General features: G+C 41.0%; 1 protein-coding gene across 1 annotated transcript in view; it reads right to left on the bottom strand.

Moving 5' to 3' along the window:
* Nucleotides 1-23,970, bottom strand: part of FARP1 (FERM, ARH/RhoGEF and pleckstrin domain protein 1) — a 225,575-nt gene that overhangs the window by 177,984 nt on the left and 23,621 nt on the right. Inside the window, exon 2 of the mRNA XM_054389576.1 lies at nucleotides 4,222-4,417. Coding sequence (XP_054245551.1) covers nucleotides 4,222-4,392 — 171 coding nt within the window. The 5' untranslated portion in view covers nucleotides 4,393-4,417. The remainder of the gene's footprint in view (nucleotides 1-4,221; nucleotides 4,418-23,970) is intronic.

The raw sequence follows: 23,970 nt of genomic DNA, 5'->3' as shown, positions 1-23,970 counted from the left end.
AAATCCATTATGTTTTACTATGATTTTATGGAATTAATCCAACTAAGTCAGATGAGAAGGTAGAAATAAACACAGAGCAAAATCAAGCAGAACTGTACACCATACTCTCCTGAAACATGCACAGCTTCTCTCTGATACTGTTGGGGTTTGCAAGTCTTACAGTAAAAGTGTCATTCTTTCAAAATGCCTAAGGTTTACCTATATGATCATCATTATGTATACAAAAAAAAATGTTTTTCCTTCACATGAGTCATTTTAGCTAAAGCTGCTGTCTTCTTGACTAGCAAAAAGAGATTATATTGGATCATTCTATCATTCAGCCAAACAACAGCTGAAACAGACCACATATTTTGGACCTCTGCAATCTTGAGTTAGCATATCTAACTGTTTTCTCAGTAAATACAGCCAAACTGGAAATTAGAAACAAAAAGCAGGACACAAAAATCCACCCCACACTTGCATGCAGCCCCTCAATAAAGCCAACACTGTGACCAACAGCTATAAGTGCTGAATGATTGTGAACTTTCAACTAACAGCCCGATTTTCAGGCACTAATCACCTACAACTGTGGCTGAAGTCAGCTCTTGTCCAACAGTTCACAACAGACTCAAATGAAAGGTACAGAAATTCAGTCATAAAAACTTTAAAAGGGGGAAAGTTATTCTACATAATTTACCTTTTCTCTGCAGAATAAACAAAAAATATTCTTGAAAAGATAATTAATGGATTCTATACTTTCTTTGTATTTCCTGCCTTTAACACAAGAAGGGAAAGCAATCTATCTTTTATTGAAAACAGCAGTGATTAGATCTCCTCCAGCCTTCCTCAAGCATCTGTCTTTGCTTGAAAGGAGTCATGCAACCAGCCAAATGGACATATGTAAAAGATCCAGGATCATCTATTCAAACTTCCATTGGGTTGCTGGAATATAGGAATGTTGGTCAATTCTGGAATGAAATATTTTTTGTTAACAACATACAGCATGTAAGAATCTTATGTACTCCTCCTTTTACAATACTGCATTTGCAAAGATTGATGAAAAGGCCTTCACTGTGGTTTCTGCTTTTCAAGTCTCCCATACAAACCTTCTCCACGGAGTTCTTCTGGGGAAAAAAAAATAATAATTTGCGTGCTCATATGAAGCCATGTGCATCTCTTGGTTTTTTTTTTTTTGTTTGTTTGTTTGGTTGGTTGGTTTGAGGTTTTTTTGGGGGGGACAGGGGGCAGAACTTTCTTTTGTCTTGTGAGAAGCTAACACTAGCTGAACATGGTATGATTATATAGCATCATAACACTAACACCAAAAGAATCCATTTTCCTTTAGAAGGAAAAATAACACCAGAGTTACTTCACCTCTAAACAGCCCAAAGAGCAGCAACACTGGAAGGGGAATGGAAATAGGTCAATTTTTTCTCCTGTTTTGCTATATAAAGAACAGATAAAGAAATCTGAAGGATTTGCTTTAATTAAAAAAAAAGTCATCTACATATGGTGTGAGAAAGGGGACTGCCTAAATGCAAGGGTGTTGAAACTTCTCTCCTGGAAAATAATTTTAAAACAAACCCAAACCAAACAAATGTGTATTAAAAAACGATACAAAAAAATCCCCACACAAAACCCCACAACACACACACAAAAAACCCCTCCAAAACCACAACCCCAAAACAAAACCCAAGTAAAACACCACTCTGATAGGATCTTTTCCCACTTTTAGCTAATGAGGTGGTGACAGTGAACCTATGAGAAAACAAACTGTAGGAATAGCAAGGAAGAACTAGACAGATGGACAGTCCCAACTACTTCCCCCAAATTCAGAAAGAAGTAGTACTAGTATCTGTTTCTACTTTTTCCACAGACTTCATGAATAAAAACTGGATGGAACTAAACTTCATACCCTCCTACACAACACATTACAAGCAGCAACAAAACCACTCAAAGTTTTGGCCCATTTGCTAATGAAGAAAAAATTTCTGAAACTGTAGGAAACACAAAACCCTCTCAGTTTATACATGTGTCATATTTGGAAGGTGATTTTCACACTCATGGCAGCTAAGGCTTTGGCAAGACTAGTTCAGACCTTCAAACACGCAAAAAGCCTTTACTTCTCCACTGAAAACCAAGCCCACAGATGTGCTTAGGCATGTATGTTTAAAATCCTCTGCCCACAGTCACACTTGCTGCTCCTAAAATATTTTGTGGAAATGGTGTTGTCTCTTTCTCTGTGTATACTGCACCAATCTGGCTAAAACCAGCAAACTTATTTATAAATAGGAATGTGGGTTTTCCAACACGAACAAACATCTCAACTTAGATATATTGAATGTTTTCCAGGTTTGGGTGATAAGACTAAAAAACTAACACCTTTTAAAGCAAAGTGAAAACTATGGGTGTTGTTCCATTTCACTATGCACACCTTGAAAACAAATGACTTTAGGAATCTGCTCTAAAGACTTCATAATCTAAGCATCCCGCAAATTTCATCACAAAATTTGACTTCAAAACCAACTGGGCTTTCCTTGAATAGACACGGTTATGAAACAAAATCCTCAGAGAAGAATATTGGAGCGATCAGAGCAGAATTATTTAGACATCCAGGTCTTCCAGGTGTTGCTGAAGTTTGAAAAACAAAAAAGTAATCTGAATGTCTTCTAATACTGAAGAAGTTTCCTCAAACTCCCAGAAGCAAAGCTGGAATTTAATGGGTGCACTACAACCACGTTACTTATGTTTACATTCTACATAATGTAATGAAAGGGGTCTGATCCAAAACAGTTCCTAACAAGTGCCTATTAAATAGAATTGTGAGCTCTTACAATTTGAACATCATTTCCAAAGCATGATGAAGTAGCAGCTGGCGGAGGGTGGGGGGGGGGGCTAATTGTCTCTGGGATAATAGGCATATTTGTACCATATAAGACAAGCAGCACATTTTTCATTAGCATTTGATAATTTTAATCTAGAATGGGGCTTTTGAACAGTGATGATTACCTAAAGACCACTAATTTTAGTCTGTTTGCTGTGGGTATTGGATAGACACTCTGAAGGGCACAAAAGCATAACAAGTTGCTACACACCTGAGCATTTCACTTGATTACAATTCAGTTCGTTCAAATTGCTTGCCCAGAGAACTTAACTTTTTACCTCAACAAAATCTGAGACTGAACTCAAACAGCAGCAGAGGGCAGACCAAAAAGCATGTGCAGGTAACACACACAAAACAAACAAAACTTTATAAACACCTTATTTTTTCTTTTTAAGAGAATCTTCCTGAATAGAACTCCTTCGTCTTTAATACAGACATAATATTATTTCAGTGACCATAAAGATTTTCACAGAGCACTATATGCTTAAGGTCTGTGTATCTTGCTGGTAATCCTCCATTTCACAGAAGGGGAAACTGACCCAATGAAGGTGTGGAAGTTACCATAGCCACATAAAGTGCAAGTAACAAAGGATGAAATTTGAACTTCAGTTTCCAGTTTCCTATTCACTGAACCCTGAGGACTTTGAGAAATACACATTCCAGTACACTTTCACACTAACAGCTAGATAGTCTAAAACAGAATCAGTCTTTTTATCAAAACTAATTCAAATGAATTCTTCTGATCACACACAAGCAGTAGCAACTGTTTCCTTGGCAAATACAAACTTAGATTCATTCCAACAGGGTATAAAAAACACTTTAGATGACATTGCTTTGATTCCTTCCTTGCACTCAAGCTGCATGAGAGCACTTGGTGCCTGCATGGGGTACAAATCAGCGAAAACTTTGATATGTTTTTATCCTAAGGACTTGCCAGAGGAAAATTTAAACAACTGTGTAGATCTATGGTTTACTGGATCAAGAGCAAAACAGAACCACGGTAATGTAGTAACTGTTCATAAAGAAGAAGAAACCACTGATGTAATATTTGAAGAGATAAAAAAAAAAAACAAAACCACAACACAGGTAACCCAACAAAGCACCAAACACCAAGGACTTTCACCTCTTCTGAAGCTGTTCAAACAGAATAATAACTGTAATCCACAGTTCACTTCACTCTTTAATGTTATTCTATTGCACCATCATCTATTTAATGATGATATAACAGCCATTTTCTCTGCAATGTGAATTCATTAGCCAAAAATTCACAGCTGATATAAAAAAAGAGAAGTGGTTTGAAAAAGTGTTTGTAGAAATGCCTAAATACTCTTTAGTCACCCAAACCCTCATGTCCTTACCGGAACATCAAAAGTTTCTTGTGTGTCATCCAGCATTTGGATTTTGATGGAGATGAGTTTTCCTGGAGGTGTCATAGGTGGTTTCTGTCCATGCTCCAAGGTACTGATCCCAGCATTTTCCTGAGCTCCTAATCGGGATCCTGCTGTTGGCCTCTGCTCTGTTTCACCCATGTTTAGGGAAACACGTTTCTTATATCTGATAAAAGAATAAGGACAAAGAGGGCCATGTCACTAACAAATAAGAGTTTTGCATATAAGCATTATGGTATATATACCTGCAGCTAATAAACCATACAACCATTAACACACAGTAATAACCATTATACTTATTTTGATTTTTTTTAATGTCTCATATAAAGACAAGAAAACCAGACAAACTTGATGCTGTTCAAAACACATAGGCCCATCAACTGCTGAGGGTAAGGTTGATAGACTGGCTATAGTACTGCATAATTGGAAAATGCTCCTTTTCCCCTGGAAAGGGTAAGACCATTACATTGGAAACGGAACAGGACAGAATGCAGGTTTCAAAGAATTATGCTAATTTTTATGTATTTATGAATGAGGCTGTTATCAGCCACAACCAGCTTCCCAGAAGGGAGGAAAGTGAGGAGAGCAGATAAGACAACTCGCTACTGGCTGACCATTATTTCTTCCTGGCTATATCAGCATTTTTTCACCTTAGTCCCTGCAGTCATCTTTGGCCAGCTTCTTTGCAGCTGCCACCTCACTTAAAGGTCTGTGAAGCTGGAAATTCAAAGGTATATAAGGTAACCTCAATTGCAAAGCCTAAATATTCTGTTTCCTTTTGGGACCAGAACTGATGTAGAACTAGGAGCCCAGCCTGATCCGACTGCTGAACCACAGATTGTGAGGACATGTCACTGGGAAGGCTAGAAAAAGCCAGAGCAGTAACACCAGTTGATAAAAGCATGGGAAATATGACTTCCCACAGAGCTCTGTAAGCAGAATAGGAAGAGCAACAAATGCACCTTCCTCATTCTGCAAGGAGAAAGCTACACCTGCATGGGTTCACCTGCATGCGGATGTCTGCTTTGTATCCACAGAAAGCAACCTCTGAAACTGGATTGCTAATTTTGTTTCCATGCAGCTATTGTACCACATTACACAGCACATTCCTGCTAAATAATTATCATAGTATCGTAGAATGCTTTGGGTTGGAAAGGACCTCCAAAGGTCCTCTAGTCCAACCCCAGCTGCAGTAAGTAGGGACATCCTCAACTAGATCAGGTTGCCCTGTCAAGCCTCACCTTCAATCTCTCCAAGGATGTGGCCTCAACTACCTCCCTGGGCAATCCACCACCCTCATAGTAAAGAACTTGCTCCTAACATCCATTCTGCTCTAGTTTGAAGCCACTGCCCCTCATCCTATCACTACAGGCCTTTGTAAACAGTCTCTCTCCATCCTTCTTGTAGGCCCCCTTCAGGTACTATTAGGTTGCTATCAGTTTGCTATTAGGTCCTAAAAAGGGAGTAGAGTGTGATTTTTCATTTAACTGGCGTATCTTTGAACCTTCTATTTTAATTCAAGGACCATTAGTTTTACTTTTCAATATTACACATCATACTAGAATTGTATTTCACTTCCTCCCCTTGCTTTTTGACAGTCTAGTTGGGTTTCTGATGAAACCTGCTGCTTCTGTCTATTTATCTTTCTTGGTAATTGCATTTTCATTCTGCATGACTTTTACATGCTGATCAATGACCATTAAAAAACCACGCAGCACACAGAAAGAATGGGAATGGAACTTTCCAGCTGAAGAGAGGCACAAGAAGACGACTGCTAATCATTGCCTGGCTTTTACTCTGAGGTTACAATTATTGAGAAGCCTGTGGGAAAAATAGGGAGCACAAGACAGGCTATAGATTGGTGAATGCATCACCAGTTCTACACTGTACTATAAAGAACAGTGCCAAGTAATAAGAGACTAGTACCCTCCATAAAGAGAGAATAAATACAGTCCTGTCTGGCAAGTTATAGTATTCACTAACACATCACTCTTCCATGTCCTGACTAATCTGTTCCCACAAATAGCTTGAAGAAAAAAATAATTATTTAAAACAGCACTTTGATTAAAAGAAGTGTTAGCTGAGAAGGAACAGAATAAAAACTTAGGGATCACACGCTTCCACATGCAGCTTAACAGGCACAAGAGAACAAAAACAACACAGGCAAACTTCTGCACCAAATCAATCAATCAATCAATCAGCACTATCCTAGTCATCAGGTTTGGGGAGATGCTAGTGAAACCTACCCAAGTGCATGACAAAAACTACCAGAGAGGCAAATTTTTCCTTAACTGGCATTGTAATCTAAAAATGTAAAATAAATCAATTAAATTTATTTCATTGCTTAAAATTAAATCTTTTTTTTTTATGAGACAAGACCTGCCAGCAGGAACTGCATTGCCAAGAGCTGGAGGCAGGAAGTCCAGAAGAAAAGACACCAAGCTCTGTACAGCAAGACTCCAAGCCTTCTTACAGATAAATATGACTTTCTTGTCAGTGAAATTCACAGGAATATTTAAAAAGGTAATACAGACACCCTATCTGGAAGCGCCACTAACACACAAAGAACTCATCCACGTCCTTATTAATTAAAGAATTGCTTTAAGAACTCTTCTAAGTCACCACATACCATGGACACCACCAACATGACAGAAAGGACCTCTACAATTGCTGTGCTACTACTGGTAGTTTTAGGTTAGGTACAGGTATATAAAGCGGATTTAGAAGAAATCTGTTATTTGCATTGACTCATAAAACTAGGAATCAATCCAGTCAATTCAAGCGATACCATTAAACAAACAATGCCAGGAAATATTACAGAACTTGAACCTTCCTGATCTAGTGGCTTGTGCAGACATTCAGCCAGCCTATAAATTTAGGAAAAAAAGACCCAAAGTTAGGAAACAAGAAAAACACAGAGGAAACGTACAAGCCAAACCACTAGAGATTAGCATAACAACATAGTTCAGAGGGTTGTGACTGGTGGCACAGAGTCTGTTTGGAGGCCTGTAGCCAGTGGTGTTCCCCAGGGATCAGTACTGGGTCCAGTTTTGTTCAATACCTTCATCATCAGTGACCTGGCATTGAGTACCCTCAGCAAGGTCGCAGATGATACAAAACTGGGGGGTAGCTGACACCCCATCAGGCTGTTCTGTCATCCAACAAGACCTGGACAGGCTGGAGAGCTGGGTGCAGGCAAACCTCAGGAAGTTCCATAAGGACAAGCGCAGGGAGGAATAACAACATCTAGGGATGAATAACAACAGGCACCAGTACAGGTTAGGGGCTGCCCTGCTGGAAAGCAGCTCCACAGAGAAAGACCTTGGAGTCTTACTGGAGAGTAAGTTATTCATGGTACAGCCCTTGTGACCAAGAGGGCTAATGGTATCCTGGGGCGAATCAAGAAAAGTGCAGCCAGCAGGTCTAGGGACATTCTCCTCCTCCTCTACTCTGCCCTGGTGAGACCACACCTGCAATACTGTGTCCAGTTTTGGGCTCCCCAATTCAAGAGAGACAGGGATGTGCTGAACAAAGTCCAACAGAGAGCTACAAGGATGATTGAGGGACTTGAATGTCTCTCCTATGAAGACAGACTGAGAGACCTGGGGCTGTTTAGTCTTGAAAAGAGAAGGCTGAGAGGAGATCTTACCAATATCTACAAATATCTGAGGGTTGGGTATCAACGTGAAGGTGCCAGTCTCTTTTAGGTGGTGTCCAGTAATAGGGCAAGGAACAACGGGTATAAGCTGTAACACAGGAAGTTCCACCTTAACACAAGGAGAAATTTCCCTACTGCAAGGATGACAGGCTGTACAGAGAAGTAGTGGAGTGTCCCTCTCTGGAGACTTTCAAAACCCACCAAGATGCATTCCTGTGTGGCCTGCCCTAGGTGATCGTGCTTTGGCAGGGCAGTTGGACTCTATGATCTCTGGAGGTCCCTTTGAACCCCTAACATTCTCTGATTATGTATATAGAGCTGAGAGATATTTTTTTAAATTATTATAAACAGTAACATAGAAGCTTTTGTGACACATGAACTGAATCATTCAGTTACACACACACACATTTCCCTTTAGAAGCAGAAGTCTAGGAAATATTTGCCATTCTGATCACATCCATCTGCTACTTATAAGAATTAAAAGCAGACTTTTCCAGTTTTCATCTGTATGTGTATCTAAACATCAGCATGCTGCACTGGACATTATTCAAGGCTTTTTCTGTACGACAGTAGTCTCACTACTCTGATGCTGCCGTATCAGCATAGTATCTTTATTATGCCCTTATGTAAAAGGCTTTAAAAATTATTACAATTACCCTCTCTACAATAATAAAAGTGCATCAGTCAAGTTGCATATCTTTAAATCACTTTGATCTAGAAGACAGCAAGCTAAGGTCACAGAATGCAACAGGAGAGTGTTAAGTAAATATTGAGAAGACCTGAGGGTATTAGGACACCTAACATATGTCACAATGAGGATCAAGTTTGGAGAGAGGATGGAGAATTATAAAGATACTCTAGTAGAAACATTGATGAATTGGGTAGGGTATTAATGGAGAAGAAGCAGCAGTAGCTACCAGACTTCAATGCTAAGTAAAACATAAGAGGAGACAGACCGCCAGTACAGGTGCAAAGGGAATGGCAAATAAAAAGGACTCATCTGAAATTAAGATTTTCCACCAGCTCTTTTTGACAGCTGGTGAAACCCAGGGTCAAAATCACATCTACTATTTCTGCTGCAGATTTACTGTATGTCAGTTCCTTTCTTAGTAGTATTGTAGAATCTGCAAAGCTGGAGACAATGCTGCAGAGAGCTACCCTGCATCCTAACTTGTGTGAAGGGGGAACTTACAGAGACAACAGAGCTGCCCTCAAAGAAGCCTTGACCCCTCCTGCTCCTTTCCAGCTCCCACCCATGTGGTCCTGCCTAATGCCATGTGCACTGACTCTCACCCACCTCAAATCCTTCGCTGAGCCATGCACCTCTCTAACCCCAAAGAAAACAACTCAGTGTTTTGTTCTTTGCTTGATTAAATTAAATAAGCTCTTGGCAGGCTAGCAAACCTAAGACCAGGGTGAGCTAAGCTCAGCCAGCTGCTGGCAGGCCACTAGAGAGATTCAAGCATCTCACCTACCTCTATCTAAAAAAAGGCACAAAAAGCTGTAACTATCATTAGTAAAGGCAGTTTTGTCCTAATCACAGTAACAATCCTTTTACACAGATACTAAATGCTTAGATGACAATTTTAAGTTCTGTATATACTCATGCAGTAGCTGGACAAAGGCCTTGATGTAGTTCAGCATTACTCCATTGTAGTTCTCAGTGTTCAAAACAGGTGCATTTTATAGCATTGGAAAGGGTCAGATCAATTAAAATTTCCACATACTTTTCTCTAGCAAGATGAAAAAAACAATCAAACTGCCTAGTCGAATGGAAGCTAGAAGTATAAACAGCACTTTTTTACTTTTCTTTTTTTCTTTTTTGTCCCCTTGGCAGGGAGTGTGGGGGGAAGTTGGGTAAAAGTAACTGAAAGTTACTCCAAAAACGAGGAAAAGAGAAGCAATAAGCAATAAGGCACTGTTAGAGTAGAGTTCATGTTGGAATAGATGCTAATCTGATCCATTAACTACTTTGCTCTTCTAGATCAGACAATAAGGTTTGGGCATTTGATGCAAGAGGTCCCTAAAGCCTGAAGACTCCTGTTATAGGGGGAAAATCATATCAGGTTTCTAGGCCTTTTACACTTTTTTTCCTTTGTTAAAACACATTTTCACAGCACAAAACAGAACGCTGCATACTGCTCACTATTTGCCTTTTAAAGGTGTGAAAGCCCAAGGCACAGTGGGATGATGTGACTGGCCTGTAAAGTCACTGAGCACATCAGCTGCAGAGCTAAAGCTGCAGTCATGGCCTCCCAGATGGTGCCTCAACACTGTCTCAGATCACATGGCAACAGAAAAGATTAAAGTAATCAATATAATACCAGATGAGACAACTCGAACTGACTCAATGCCTTATAAATCGTTAGTAAGAACTAGGAAGGCACCAGAAGTCTAGAAAAAAACAAATTCAATCCAGATCTTCCAAAGGATAAACATGAAGCAGCAAGAAAAAAGATGGGCAATTCAAGCAAACAAATTCACATGTGCTTTTAACTCTCAGCTTCTGGTGAAGCTTTTGTAAAGCCTCAGCTGTGGAGAGGACTACAGTGAATACTGCTATCTAACACTCCTGCCAAGTACTCATCTTCAGTTCTAAGCACTTTCACATTTGCAGAAAAACAAAACCTGACAAATTGGAGTGAGTTTAAGAATCATTATAAACAAGTTATGAGGAAAGACAGGATAATACGCACGTCACGGGGCTCAGAGAGAGCAACTGTGACAAATCCAAGCATGGGGGTGAAAATTAGGGCCTCTCGAAGGCCCAGTTCACCCCTGCACCAGGCATGAATGCTCCAAAGCAGAGGGAGCAGGACGTGTCTGTACCTCAGCCACCCCACTGCAGAGGCTCATTTATCAACCAAGCCCACTTACTGTATGATGCGCTGATCCTTCACATTCTATTTTCCCTCCCCATGGACACAAGCAAAGTAGATATAAACAGATAGTCCTGTCAAATGCATGGAGGAGACCTGCACACCTTCAGTAAGGGAAAATCCTATTCCCACAGCATGACTTGTCACTGAAGCTGCTTTTTCAGTAACATACCAGAATTACTATCACGATGAAGTAAGACAGCAAGTTTCTTGAAATCATATTAAAAAAAAAAAAAGTCACAAAGCAAGAGGGTCAGGAAGACTGCAATCAAATTTAGTCTGAAATGACAGAAAGCAGACAGCAGATCACTACAGCTCAGGTATTTATGTTTTGCGAAACATTATCCCAGTTAATTTCTGGAAGTCCACAAAGAGTTCTACCAATCAAATATGGCAATTACAAAAAATCTAGGTTATTCATCTAAATAACACAAAAAAATATTTCTTTGCTATGAACCACAGTTTTGAGAGTTATGATGAATGAATGCAAAAGGAAAAAAACATCCCCAGCACTTGCTCAGCAGACAGCATGTGTGCACCAAGCAAAGCAGTGGTAAAGCTGGCCTGCAAGGTGGCAGACACAATGCATGCAGTCAGCCACTGCAGTAATGAACAGCAAATTTTCAAGTCATGTTACATGAAGTGACTGCATTGGCCTCATTCCAAGCAAACAACAATAACCAAAATTCATTTCTTGAGAAGAAGTCACCATGTAACAAGTGGGACAGTTGCGTGGGAATACCTAGAAGTGATAGATTTATCATTTTCACAAAACAAGTACATTCTACAAGAAGACCACAGCATAGAAGGAGGGATTTTTTTTTTTTTTTAAAGCTTTGAAGCTACCATAACCTTATGAGTCTTTGGAAGTTTTTCATAGGGGTAAAAAAACTACAGATTTCTTCAAAAATCTTATTCTTAAAGTCTGGTTTTCTGAAAGAACTACCAAACCCCACAAACAGCTTCCTCACTAACACATTGTTCACGCTTCATGTTATTCTGCACAGAACCTCATATACCCTTGAAATTACACAAGGGTCCTTACAAAGAAAAACATACATTAGAAAACTGACATAAATCCAGAGTTTTTTCATTAGGCTAATGGACCCGCATTTTTGGGCAAGTAAAGAAACGTGGCACCAAAAGTTGTTAACATAAAAATAGCTCAAGCTTGAAGGGCAGGAGTATTAGACACAGGCTCTGGGCGCCTGTTTCTCTGCTTCCACCCAGCAGACTAAGCTTGGCGGTTGAGACTAATGAAAATGTTGCAGCTCAAGGTAGTTTATTGATTCGGGGAAGATGGAATCTGAACACTTTTGATCACATCCTCAATATTCAGATAAAGAAGGAATCATGTGGTATCACTGGGCTGTCTTCTGGAATTTAAAAAAAAAAAATAAAACAACATTGTAAATGATGGCTGCTTCATAAACTCAGAATTAGGAAGGCTCTAAGTGAGGTATGCTCAAGAAGATCAGCATTAGAGAGGCTCATGTCTAGCCTCTTGTAGAGTCAGTGAAGAACAGGATGGAGGGGAAGCTCCTTAACTGGGCTTAATTGCTAAACGGATTTTTTTTTCCCCTTTTCTCTTTTTCTTGTCCCTAAAGATACAGCAAATTAAATTCTTAAAACCTGTCTGCCCAAGAAAACACCATGGCTGTCTACTTTTTGTAAGTCTCAGAATGAGATACTTCAGCATTCTGCAACTTTCTAAGATGTGCAGCAGTAAGAAAATCCCTTGATTAAGGCAAAGCATCCATAGCAAAATAAAATTTTTCACCTGTCACAAAAATTAAGATATCTCACAAAGTTGTACATCTCAGTCAGACTCTGAAAATCCCTAAATCATGCTGTTTTAAGACCTTTTCTATCGTATGGTCATGTAGATGGACAGACGAAGTGCCCAGATGTGTAGAGCTTAGTTATTAATACCAAACTAGCTAGAACATGAAACCAATGTCAAATTTAGGGACATAACCAGTATGTAACACAAAGCTTTACAAACTCAAACTATTCAGTACACCGATAATGTAGTCTGAAATCCAGAACAATGAACATTTATGTATGTACAGGACAAAAAACCCCACCTTTTCCAAGCCTACCAGTAGAGTACTCGGAGTGCCCACATTTATAACCACTTCTACCTTTAGGGCCATTTGGCTTTCAACTGGAGCTCATTTATCTTCATTGCATTCAGGTCCTAAAGCTGTTTGCAATTCTATGGTGGTAGCAGCTGTTCCATATTCCAAGTCTTCTGCCAGATGTCAGCAAAGAGCACTCCCATCTCACACAAATAGGATGTATGCTATCTTTTTTCCTTAACCACACACCTGTCAGTGGATCTATCCACAAGTGGAGGAGCAGATTTCTGTATGCATTTGCAGTCCTCCTCTATGAAAAAGCTCACCCCTTAAGCATAAATACAGATCATTCTGTGAATCAAGCCAGTCTAATCTGCAACTATTTACGTTTAAACTCACAAAATTAAAATTACTTTTGATGACTGTCAATCATATTAAACAAGACAGTAAACATTGATTTGCTGTGTGCTGTTTTCTGGACAAGCCTGCATTGGAAACTTATGGCAGACAACTAATATTTCCTTTTCTTTCATGTATCTCACACAAGCAAGCAAAGACATCATATATGTGGGAGCAATTAAACAAAGCTTTCACATGTTTACCCTCTCAAAGGAACCCCCCTTGGAAACTTCTTCATGCAAGGTCTCTTGGGACTGGTTGTGACCATTTCCCAACCCCCAAGGACTTACCTATTTTGTCTTCAGTACCCCTTCATGGCACCCTTGTACTATGACTGATTTACTTGAATCAAAAATGCCAGTATTCTGTTCAAATCAACACAGCTAATTTTGTAGCTATTTCTTCAAGTTTTAAATCAACCAACTTGAAGGCACTATATAAACAGGCAATTCCAGCTATTCCTGGAAGGAAAATTAATGTCTCATCTGCTAAGACAAGGGGGTGATAAGCTTCAATTGCTCAGTAAGTGATTCTCCCACAACTGTGTTTTCCCTGCAAATCCATAGGCACAGTCTGAGCAAAATGGGGAGCTCCTGGAGCCTTGAATCCCTTAATGTCTCACTGGGAAACACTTCTACATAAACACTTCATTTGTTACCAAACACATTAAAATTTAAATTAAATATTGCCCATTTGATCTGCATTTATTGTATCACCATATAGCTACCATGTATGTGTTTCTTACTTAATTGTACATGAAGTTCAAGATAGCTTTTTTCTTTTGAAAATACTTTCCTGCCACTTTCCCTTCCTAATTGAACAGGCCACATTTTTTCTTTACAGTTTCTGCTCAGGGCAGGAGAAGGATATTTCTTCTTTACTGTGAAACTCAAAGCTTGCTTTCTGAGATGTTTTTTAACATGTTGTCAAAACTGCCTGCTTTAGAAATAATGCTTAGGAAGAAGATGCAAGCTATTCCATTTCATTGACAGCCCTTCCATTTTGCATAACCTGTTTGAGCCAATTCCATCACTAAAACCTACGAAAAAGTAAACCTTAACATTCTTGCACAAGTGACAAAATTCAATTAAAAAAAAAATAGGAGTGAAGAGGGCACAAAATACATGCTGAAGTCACCCAGCTAGTCCTTTACTGATAATAAAATTGTTGTAGAGGTAAAAAAGTATATATTAATATTTTACGAAGACCTAAAGCATTTTACAATTGAGATATAAAAGCATCACCAGGTGGGCAAAAAGCTATTTAATGTTAGAAACAGAAAGGCTGTGAAAGCTTTGTAGGTACATGGTTAAAGCCAGGAACATACAAAGAGAGTTTAGGAAAACCCCTCTTTTTTGTGTTTCCAGACAGCATAGCTTCTTGATCAGTTGGGTCACCACCTGAGCCCACGGTTTGTCACTGGAAAACACAACCAAAGTGAGTAAGAACTTAAAGCACTTTGGAAGTTCAATAGTAGTACAAATCACTCCTGAAACCATTAAAAACATTTTCCAAAACCCTTTCATGCCATCACTCTGAATAAATAAAGCTGTTGCACCAGCTGGAGTGCTCTGGGCTCATTCACCCATACAACACCTCATGTGAAAGCCAAGCCGAATGTTCTTATAGTAGAAGAAAGTAATCTGATTTACTTCCAGATTTAACAGAATTCTGAAAGGGATCCAGCAACTCATACCCAGCCTCAAGCATAATGTAGACATTTTCCATGAAATAAAAACATGTCAAAAGAATAAATAACACATTACACTAATACTACTGTTCAGCAGTTGGGGAAAATCTGATACAGTCCTGGGTTTGAGAAATAAAAGAGCTCAGGGGAAATACTATTTCTCTGAACCAAGTATGAGTATATCACAGAGGTATTTACATTGGCTAAATTCAGGCTGGCTCCTCCAGAGAGCTGTCAGGCATCAGAGCCTAATTTGGGTGTTCAGTGGCCCTTTGGAAGAGCTTCTCTCTTCTTCCTTGGGCAAGTGCAGCACAGGCAGAAGACCAAAACACAGTGGTCAGCATGTCAAGACCCTTTTCTCCTGCTGAGAGAGATTGCTTGTGATTTGTTGAGTTGATGTTATGGTGCACAGTTACAGAGCAGGCATTTGCAAGCGTGCCACCATGTGTGTTGCACTGCACCAAAGAAGTACTCCTATGGCACAGCGACTCAAAACCTCAGAGGAACACGACATCAGCGTTCAGCATCATGCACCCAGGGAAAATGCCTGTCCAAACATGTTAAACTGAAGCCACAATAGCCTTGACTAGTTTCTTTTTGCCCAAAGCCTGTGATCAGACTCCCACAAAATTACTACATAGGTCTTCCACCAGGAAAAACGTACTTATGGTCACAGTTGTATGCTCAGTACACAAACCACTATAAAAACAGAAAAAAGTTCTTCAGGCTTTGCATATTTAAACATATGTTCCCCAAAGAGACTTTTTATTGAGCAGTTTTACAAACTTACATAACTGAATATACTTTTATTGTTATTACTATTATTCTTTCACCAGAAACTTTTATTATGCTTGACCAAGGAAATACCACACTTAGTAATGACATAGTTTCCAGTAAGAAGTGCTCCTACAATCAAAAAAAGAAAAGAAAACAAACTGCATTACATACTGTTGTTTAGAAAACTACTCGAGAGATTCCTTGGCATCCTGGTGGAGACCTAATGGGTCATGAGATGTGACTGTGTAGTACCTAAATTCAAATATCCTACAGAGTTTTAAAATCATGTCTGTATTCTTCCTTCAGAAATTGTTTTTTAAATTATAGTAGAACTTTCAAATTTTTTTAGGTTTCTATCTCATTTCTTTTTGTGTGAATACTTGTACCACTAAAAACTCCCTGGAGAAACTCTACCTGTGCTGAACAGCACAGTCTAGACACTGTCTGCCCCTGTTTGTCTGAGGCCAGCTCTCCCAATCTTTCAAGATACAGTACTCCTCTGTCTTTAGATAATCAATAACACTGGTTTTATTCTGGAAGAACTATAAGAAACCCTGTGAGATGGATATACAGATATACTGCTGCCACAGGTAAATCCTCATTTTATACATGGCTGAATTATCATATAAGCTGCACGAAGACAGACCAGGGTTGGTTTTCATATGAGACAGACTTAAACCAAAAAGAGTTCTATTAGCTGCAGCTGTGTCTGCAGAATAAACTGCTTTTCCCATTGTGACTGAATTCACACTGAAAACTGGCATAAGCCACTCCAAAACACAGCACCTTTAGTGAAAGCTTTCAGAAGCTATACCTAGAGAAGGGCTTGCCTATTGAACCTCCCCATTAATCCTTTCATCAACAAACCTGTTTTCAGTGCAAATCGCATCCCTGTGGCTGCTCTTATACTTGAAATTAATTATTCACCTCTTTAGAAGTGTGAAAAAGCACTACCTGTGAAACCTGTGAAACTTTTACTACAGTAGAAAGCATCAGTTTTCATGTTCCATTCTTATTGCAAGAAGAGAAAGCAGAAATACCATCAAAGCAGACTGCTGGTCTGCACAGATCTCCTCAAATACCATTGGAAGTATTACCCCAAAGCAGCCTTTACAATCCAAGCAGGATAGAGAAGTGTAAAACTCAGATTCTTTTTTAAAATTAAGATAATGAGGTGGAAGTTGTCAATGAAAGACCAAGCAGAAAGAGGGACATGGTAAATAATGCATTTCAAATCACTCAAAGTGAATGCTGCCTGAAAGATTTTGACAGATACTCTCAATAAATAAAAGATTCTCAGTAAAGCAACACAGCAGAGCATACTGCTGCACCAGGCAAACACGAAGACTGGGTATTAGATTGCTCTTCCCTTGGAGAGCATCCTCTACTCATATTCCTGTCCAGGGCCTCCTTTAGATTATGCTGAACACGGAAAGCAGCTTTTATACACGTATCTGATAGTAGTATACAGCATACCCATGGCTGATCATCTTTGCCAAGTGTGCTCAAACTTTGTACACTTTCCCTGTGACAATCCTCTCCCTACAGAGCGGGTGAGCACACACCAACCTGGGAACGGAGCAGCCCAAGACGTCTTTCATTTCCATGGCTGCCCAAACTGGAACAGGTCCAGGTCCTGGAGCAAGTCCAGGCCTTGAAGCAAAGAGAGCCCATCTTTTCTGCACAGGCCATGGCAGGGCTGCCAGCACTGGGGCAGTAAGGAAGCGGAAGGCATGCATCTGGAGCACAGTGCAAAAAGCACCAGACCTGAGGAAGGCAAAGAAGCAGACTGGGACAAGGGCCTGAAAGAGGAGAGGGAGAGAGCAAAATGGGCAGGGAATGGAGCCAGGGATCTTAAGGCAGTGCACAAAACAAGGCAGGAAAAGGAAAATAGGTGAGAGAAAAACTGGACAAGGATGGGGAAAGAGGACCCAGAACACGCAAGGTGTCTGGTCTCTGAATCTGGAAGGAAATAGAAACCACAAGTAAAAGATCAGAGTTAGTAAGAAGCTAAGAACCGGAGATAGGCCCTAAAAAGCAAAAAATCACCACGAGGAAGGGCAAGACAAATGAGACAGACGTAAAAAGTGATCTTTGATGGAGGACTACATCCATTTAATTCCAGAGCTGGGACCTGAAGTAAACAGTCCTTTACTGCACGTGCACAACAACAACTGAGGGACCTCACTCTCATGGCGGAGAGCCACACAGAGGAGCATGAAGGTCTGCTGCCACTGTCACTCAGAGCTCTCAACTCAGAACCACTAATCTCCACTGAGGAAATAAAATTTACAGCTACTATGCCAGCTTTCATTTTCAAATAGAATGGATTTTCACTCTTTTTTAAATAAGGGAAAACTGCACACCTTAAAGGAAGGGTTAAGAATTAGGGAATTATTTGCTTTTAAGCATGCTATCAAACCACAAGTTACCCCTTCCTATTCTTGCACACCATAATTTTTTACAGTTCCCTCCTTGACCTTGACAAAGATCAGTCTGGCTCTTTCACTGTACAGGGAAGCAGAGTCAGTTATGGAGAAGACATTTCCTTTGACACCATTAAGCACAGCATCCTCCTGGAGAAACTGTCTGCTTAACGCTTGGATGGATAGACGTTTCACTGGGTTAAGAACTGGCTGGCTGGCTAGGCCCAAGTAGTGTTGGTGAACAGAGATAAATCCACTTGGCAGTCAGCCACTAATGGTGTTCCCCAATGCTCAGTATTAGTATCTTTAGTACCTTTATCAGTGATCTGGATGAGGAAATTGCGTGCACTTTCAGAAAGTCTGCACAGAGGACATTAACCTGGGTGGGAGTGTTGATCCCCTTGAAGGTAAGAAGGCTCCGCAAAGGGATCTGGAGAAGCTAGACCAATGGGCTGCGATCAGATGTATGAGGTTCAGCAAAGCCAAGTGCTGGGTCCTGCACTTGGCTCACAGCAACCCCACACAATGCTACAGACTTGAGGCAGAGTGTCTGGAAAGTTTCCAGGCAGAAAAAGACCAGCGGGGTGTTGGTTAACACCAGTCTGAATATGAGCCAGCAGTGTGCTCAAGTGGTAAAGACAGCCAAAAGCATCCTGGCCTATATCAGGAATAGAGTGGCCAGCAGAAGTAGTAAAGTGGGGGTGCCCCTGCACTCGGCATTAGTGAGGCCATACCTTGTATACTGCGTTTGGTTTTGGGCACCTCACTACAAGAAAGACATTGAGTTCCTGGAGCATGTCCAGAGCAGGGCAATGAAGCTGGAAACGGGCCTAGAGAACAAGTCTTATGAGGAATAACTGAGGGAATCCGGATTATTTAGTCTGGAGGAGGCTGAGGGGAGATCTCATTGCCCTCTTACAACTATCTGAAAGAAGATTGTAGTGAAGTGGGGGTCGGTCTCTTCTCCCTACTATCAGGTGATAGAATAACAGGAAATGGCCTGAGAATTGTGCCACGGGAGGCTTAAATTGGGTATTAGGAGAAATTTCTTTACAGAAAGAGTGGCCAGGCATTGGAACAGGCTGCCCAAGGAGATGCTGGAGTCACAGTACCTGGAGATGTTCAAGAAATTTGTAGACATGGCACTTCGGGACATGTTTTAGTAGCCACGGTGGTCTTAGGTTGACAGTTGGACTCAATCTTAGAATTGTTTCAGCTGGCAAAGACCTCTATGATTCTATTTATTTTCCACCTTCTTCTATCCTTTATCTTACTGAGTCAGTCATCAGTAAATTTGCAGATGACACCAAGCTGGGAGCAGATGTCGATCTGTTAGAAGGTAGAAGGGCTCTGCAGAGGGACCTTGACAGGCTGGACAGATGGGCAGAGTCCAACAGGATGGCATTCAACAAGTCCAAGTGCCGGGTGCTGCACTTTGGCCACAACAACCCCATGCAGAGCTACAGGCTGGGGTCAGAGTGGCTGGAAAGCAGCCAGACAGAAAGGGACCTGGGGGTACTGGTTGACAGTAGGCTGAACATGAGCCAGCAGTGTGCCCAGGTAGCCAAGAAGGCCAATGGCATCCTGGCCTGTATCAGAAACAGTGTGGCCAGCAGAAGCAGGGAAGTCATTGTGCCCATGTACACAGCACTGGTTAGGCCACACCTTGAGTACTGTGTCCAGTTCTGGGGTCCTCATTTTAAGAAGGACATTGAGATACTTGAACGTGTCCAGAGAAGGGCAACGAGGCTGGTGAGAGGCCATGAACACAAGCTCTACGAGGAGAGGCTGAGGGAGCTGGGGTTGTTTAACCTGGAGAAGAGGAGGCTCAGGGGTGACCTCATTGCTGTCTACAACTACCTGAAGGGAGGTTGTAGCCTGGAAGGGTTTGGTCTCTTCTCCCAGGCAACCAGCACCAGAACAAGAGGACACAGTCTCAAGCTGTGCCAGGGGAGGTTTAGGCTCGAGGTGAGGAGAAAGTTCTTCACGGAGAGAGTTGTTAGATGTTGGAATGTGCTGCCCAGGGAGGTGGTGCAGTCACCATCCCTGGAGGTGTTCAAGCGGGGATTGGATGTGGCACTTGGTGACATGGTTTAGTTGTCATGAGGTCTTGGGTGACAGGTTGGACATTGATGATCCTTGAAGTCTTTTCCAACCTTATTGATTCTGTGATTCTGTGAACTACTTTTACTCTGATGTTAAAATAGAATTAACAATTTTATGTGCTTTCTATATAGCAGGCTGATTTGCTCTCTCAACAAGTACTTACTCTATATTTGATCAATACCCTTTGATACCCTTGTGAGAGGAGGAGGAGGTATCGCATTATCCTTACTTCGTATATGGGGAATTATAGATAGAAAATCCAGATCCTCAAGTCGCATGGATTTTGGCTCCACTGAAAGTTTGTTATCTAAATCCACTTATTGATTTAGGTCAAAGAGACTGAAGGCCAAAGCAAACCCACTGATTCTGTATTCCCAAAGTGAGACTCCTAAGGCCAAACCATTGTTCAAGTATTTCACATCTCACAGCTTTCTTTACACACAATTGCAGATCCTTTTACTGCAGGCTGCATCCAGGAAAAAGATTTTCTGCAAATTACCTCATGAATCTCACATTTATCAAGAGTTTAAAATTTTCTGGGTTTAAATCAATTCCTAACAACACAGGAAAATGTCAAGAGTTGAATCTAGTTCCTCAAAAAGAAGGAAGCTATCAACCCTCTTCAGCCACCTTCCTCTTCCAACATCTGCAAAGGAATGAGACCTTTCTCACAGACAACATAATACACAACAGTGTGTTGCTGTAAGAGGAAAACTACCACACTCAACAAACAAGTTTGAGATTGTGAGATGGGGGGGGGGATAATTAAATAATTAAAGATTGTGCCATAAGTCACAAAAAGGGAGAATTGCACCTTTTTGCTATGGATTTTTGCTTCACAACACTAATCATGTTCATTAAACATTATCCATAATGTGTCAGGGTTGTTCAGCCTGGAAAAGAGAAGGCTCCAAGAAGACGTTATTGTGGCCTTCCAGTATGTAAAGGGACCCTGTAAGAAAGATGGGAACAGTGTTTTAGAGCCTTTTGTGACAAGACAAGGGGTAATGGTTTTTAACTAAAAGAAGGTAGATTTGGACTAGAAGGAAGGCATTTTTACACTGAGGGTGCTGAAACACTGGCACAAGTGGCAGAAACTCCTTTCCTGGAAACATTCAAGGTCAGGTTGTTTGGGCCTCTGAGCAATCTGATCTAACTGAAGATGTCCCTGCTCACTGCAAGAGCATTGAACTAGATAGCATTTAAAGGTCCCTTCCAACCCAAACCATTCTATGAATTATATTTGAGATATTAAGATGCATTTACTAATTAAGTGAACTCTAAAAACACATAACATGTCTAGCACAAACTTAAGAGTCCAGAAAACACTATCCTTGATTTTCTTACCTCCTGAATAGGAATACTCCAGTTCCTACAAGGTCTACTAGCAAAGCATCTGCCTTCAAGTAACACCTCTCTATCCAGACAAAACAGCATACAATTTGATGCTTTTGGCATTGCTTTCACCTCTCCCCCAATGTTTCTACTCCTATAGATGCAGACAGCAACCTAAGGAACAACATCCCCTATCTCTGCTTCTAGCCATCCACCACACCCAGATAAACACGCACACCAGTCACTGCATCTTTTGACAGAGGAAGTGAGCACTCATGCAAATATTTTAGGAGCATGCACACACAGAAGCATTCTCACATGGATTGCGCTGGTGCTCTGTGAGTGGAACATCGAAGTGGCTGGAAGGGTTGGAGAGAACAAAAAAATGGATGTAAACAGACTGTGTTTGAAACACAAGTGTTGGGTAGATGGGAGGAGACAGAGATGATCAACCACTGTGCATTGATGTAATATTATGCAGGTTGATTTATGCAAATTAATTCATAGAGTATTTCTGAGAGTTTAAATCATTACAGCAGAAGGAAGGTTCACTTAAAAAAATATGTAAACATCTGCCAAGTATGGAAAATTTTCCTCTCTTGTATCAGACCACATTGTATTTTCCTAGGGTCACTAACATGGCCTGGCTCTGCAATCTAGGCTGGCATGCCTGAAGCAGTCTGCTCCTCTCCCCAGGGAGCGTATGGCCAAACACAGATGGCAGTCATCCTCTCATTCCTGGGGGCCTCTAGGAGGAACTCTTTTAGCTTCAGTGTGGACTGGGAAACCAAAAAAAACCCCAAACAAACAAAAAAAACCCACCAGTAAACGTGAAAACACTACATTGCTACCCCTTAGAGCCCTAAGTCCTGTGTTTTCTGGAAATCCCAGCATGCATCCTTCAAAAAGATGTCAAACTCACCTCTGCTTCAAGAGATACAGAGCAGCTCTTCAGAACAACAGCCACCCTGTGACCCACCATAGCCTTGCACCAAATACTCTGCTCTGTACTAGGCCAAGGTAGGTCCATGTCTCCGTGGAATGCTGAAAAGGTAGATTTCCCTCATCTGCACTTGGACAGTGCTTTTCTCTTGCTCTCCAACTAATAAAGTCAACACTGCAGAATATCACACAGAGAAGCAGGGAGGTACAAGCACATGGTGCAGCTACAAATGCAATGCAGGACACAAGCAACAGAAAAGACTTCATAGCAGAACATCAAAAACTCAACTGCCAGGCTGTATCTCAACCTACTGCCCCTTCATACACACATTCACATATCCAGACTCCTGAGTTAGGTTTAATCTCTTATGACTAGCAGTCCTCCCTTAAGTTGTCCTATACACAGTCCTATCTATCCTGAGCCATCTCCTTCCTAAATATACACATTTTGTCCAATATGGTACTTAAAAAAAGAAGTTGTAACTGTTTCAGAAACACAGAATAATTTTAAAAGTGTTTACAACCAGTAAATAAGCCAAAAAGTGAAGGAAAAAGCAATATCCTGCAGCTATTCACTAACACATTTACACCCTGACATCACATCAGCCCTTCTCCATTTAGTCTCAGAGGGAGAGGTTAGGGCACCCTGACCACAAAAGCAGCAGCAGGAGGAAAGAAAAGGCCTGGTAAGAGTAGCAACATATACAAATCAGTAACTTATGCAGCTTCTCTTGGGCAGTCAAAGCCTTGGTCATGAAAAATGGATCAGCAGAACCAACACCTTGTTTGCCAGACAATCTGCTAGATGGCCATGCAGGCTTTTTCCCCCTTTGCAATTCAACCTGGAATGCCTTCCCTTTGCCTCAAAATCTGTCACTAAAAGATACGAGTTGCTAAGTGTCCTGTGGGGCTATGTACTTGCTTTCCAACATAAATAGGCATGCTGATAGCCTCAGGAGCTGCACACTAAATAAAGGCCCTGTAACACACTAACTCCCCTCTTAGCCTTTGGCCCATTAACTCAACAGGAAGCAATGCAGGAAATCCAAGGCATCGGTGTGATTCCAATCCATGCCCTTCCTGTCTGGGGAGCAAGATCTAAAAGCAACTGGGACTCCTGCTAACAGAAACAGTCAACACCTCTGCTGAAGGCGAGGAGGAGGGAAATTGAACTACCCAACCCAAAGCTAAACATAGTTTAGCCAGTACCTGTCAGAAGAGATCATATTAACTGCTGAGCAGTGTTTCACCTCCATTTTTCTGACATACATAGATGAACACTGCTGCCCATGTCACGCCTATGTAAGCTTTAAGCAAGCTATCCAAGACTATGTAACTGTCATGCTGTCTCAGCAAAGACAGGGAGAAGAGGAAGCAGTGGTCACTTGGTTTGCCTCCCCCACCATATTGCTGCTGCAGCTCCAGC

This window comes from Indicator indicator, chromosome 1 (genome assembly GCF_027791375.1).
Source record: "Indicator indicator isolate 239-I01 chromosome 1, UM_Iind_1.1, whole genome shotgun sequence".
Classification (NCBI taxonomy): Eukaryota; Metazoa; Chordata; class Aves; order Piciformes; family Indicatoridae; genus Indicator; species Indicator indicator.
This window is presented reverse-complemented; position numbering and strand designations above follow the sequence as displayed.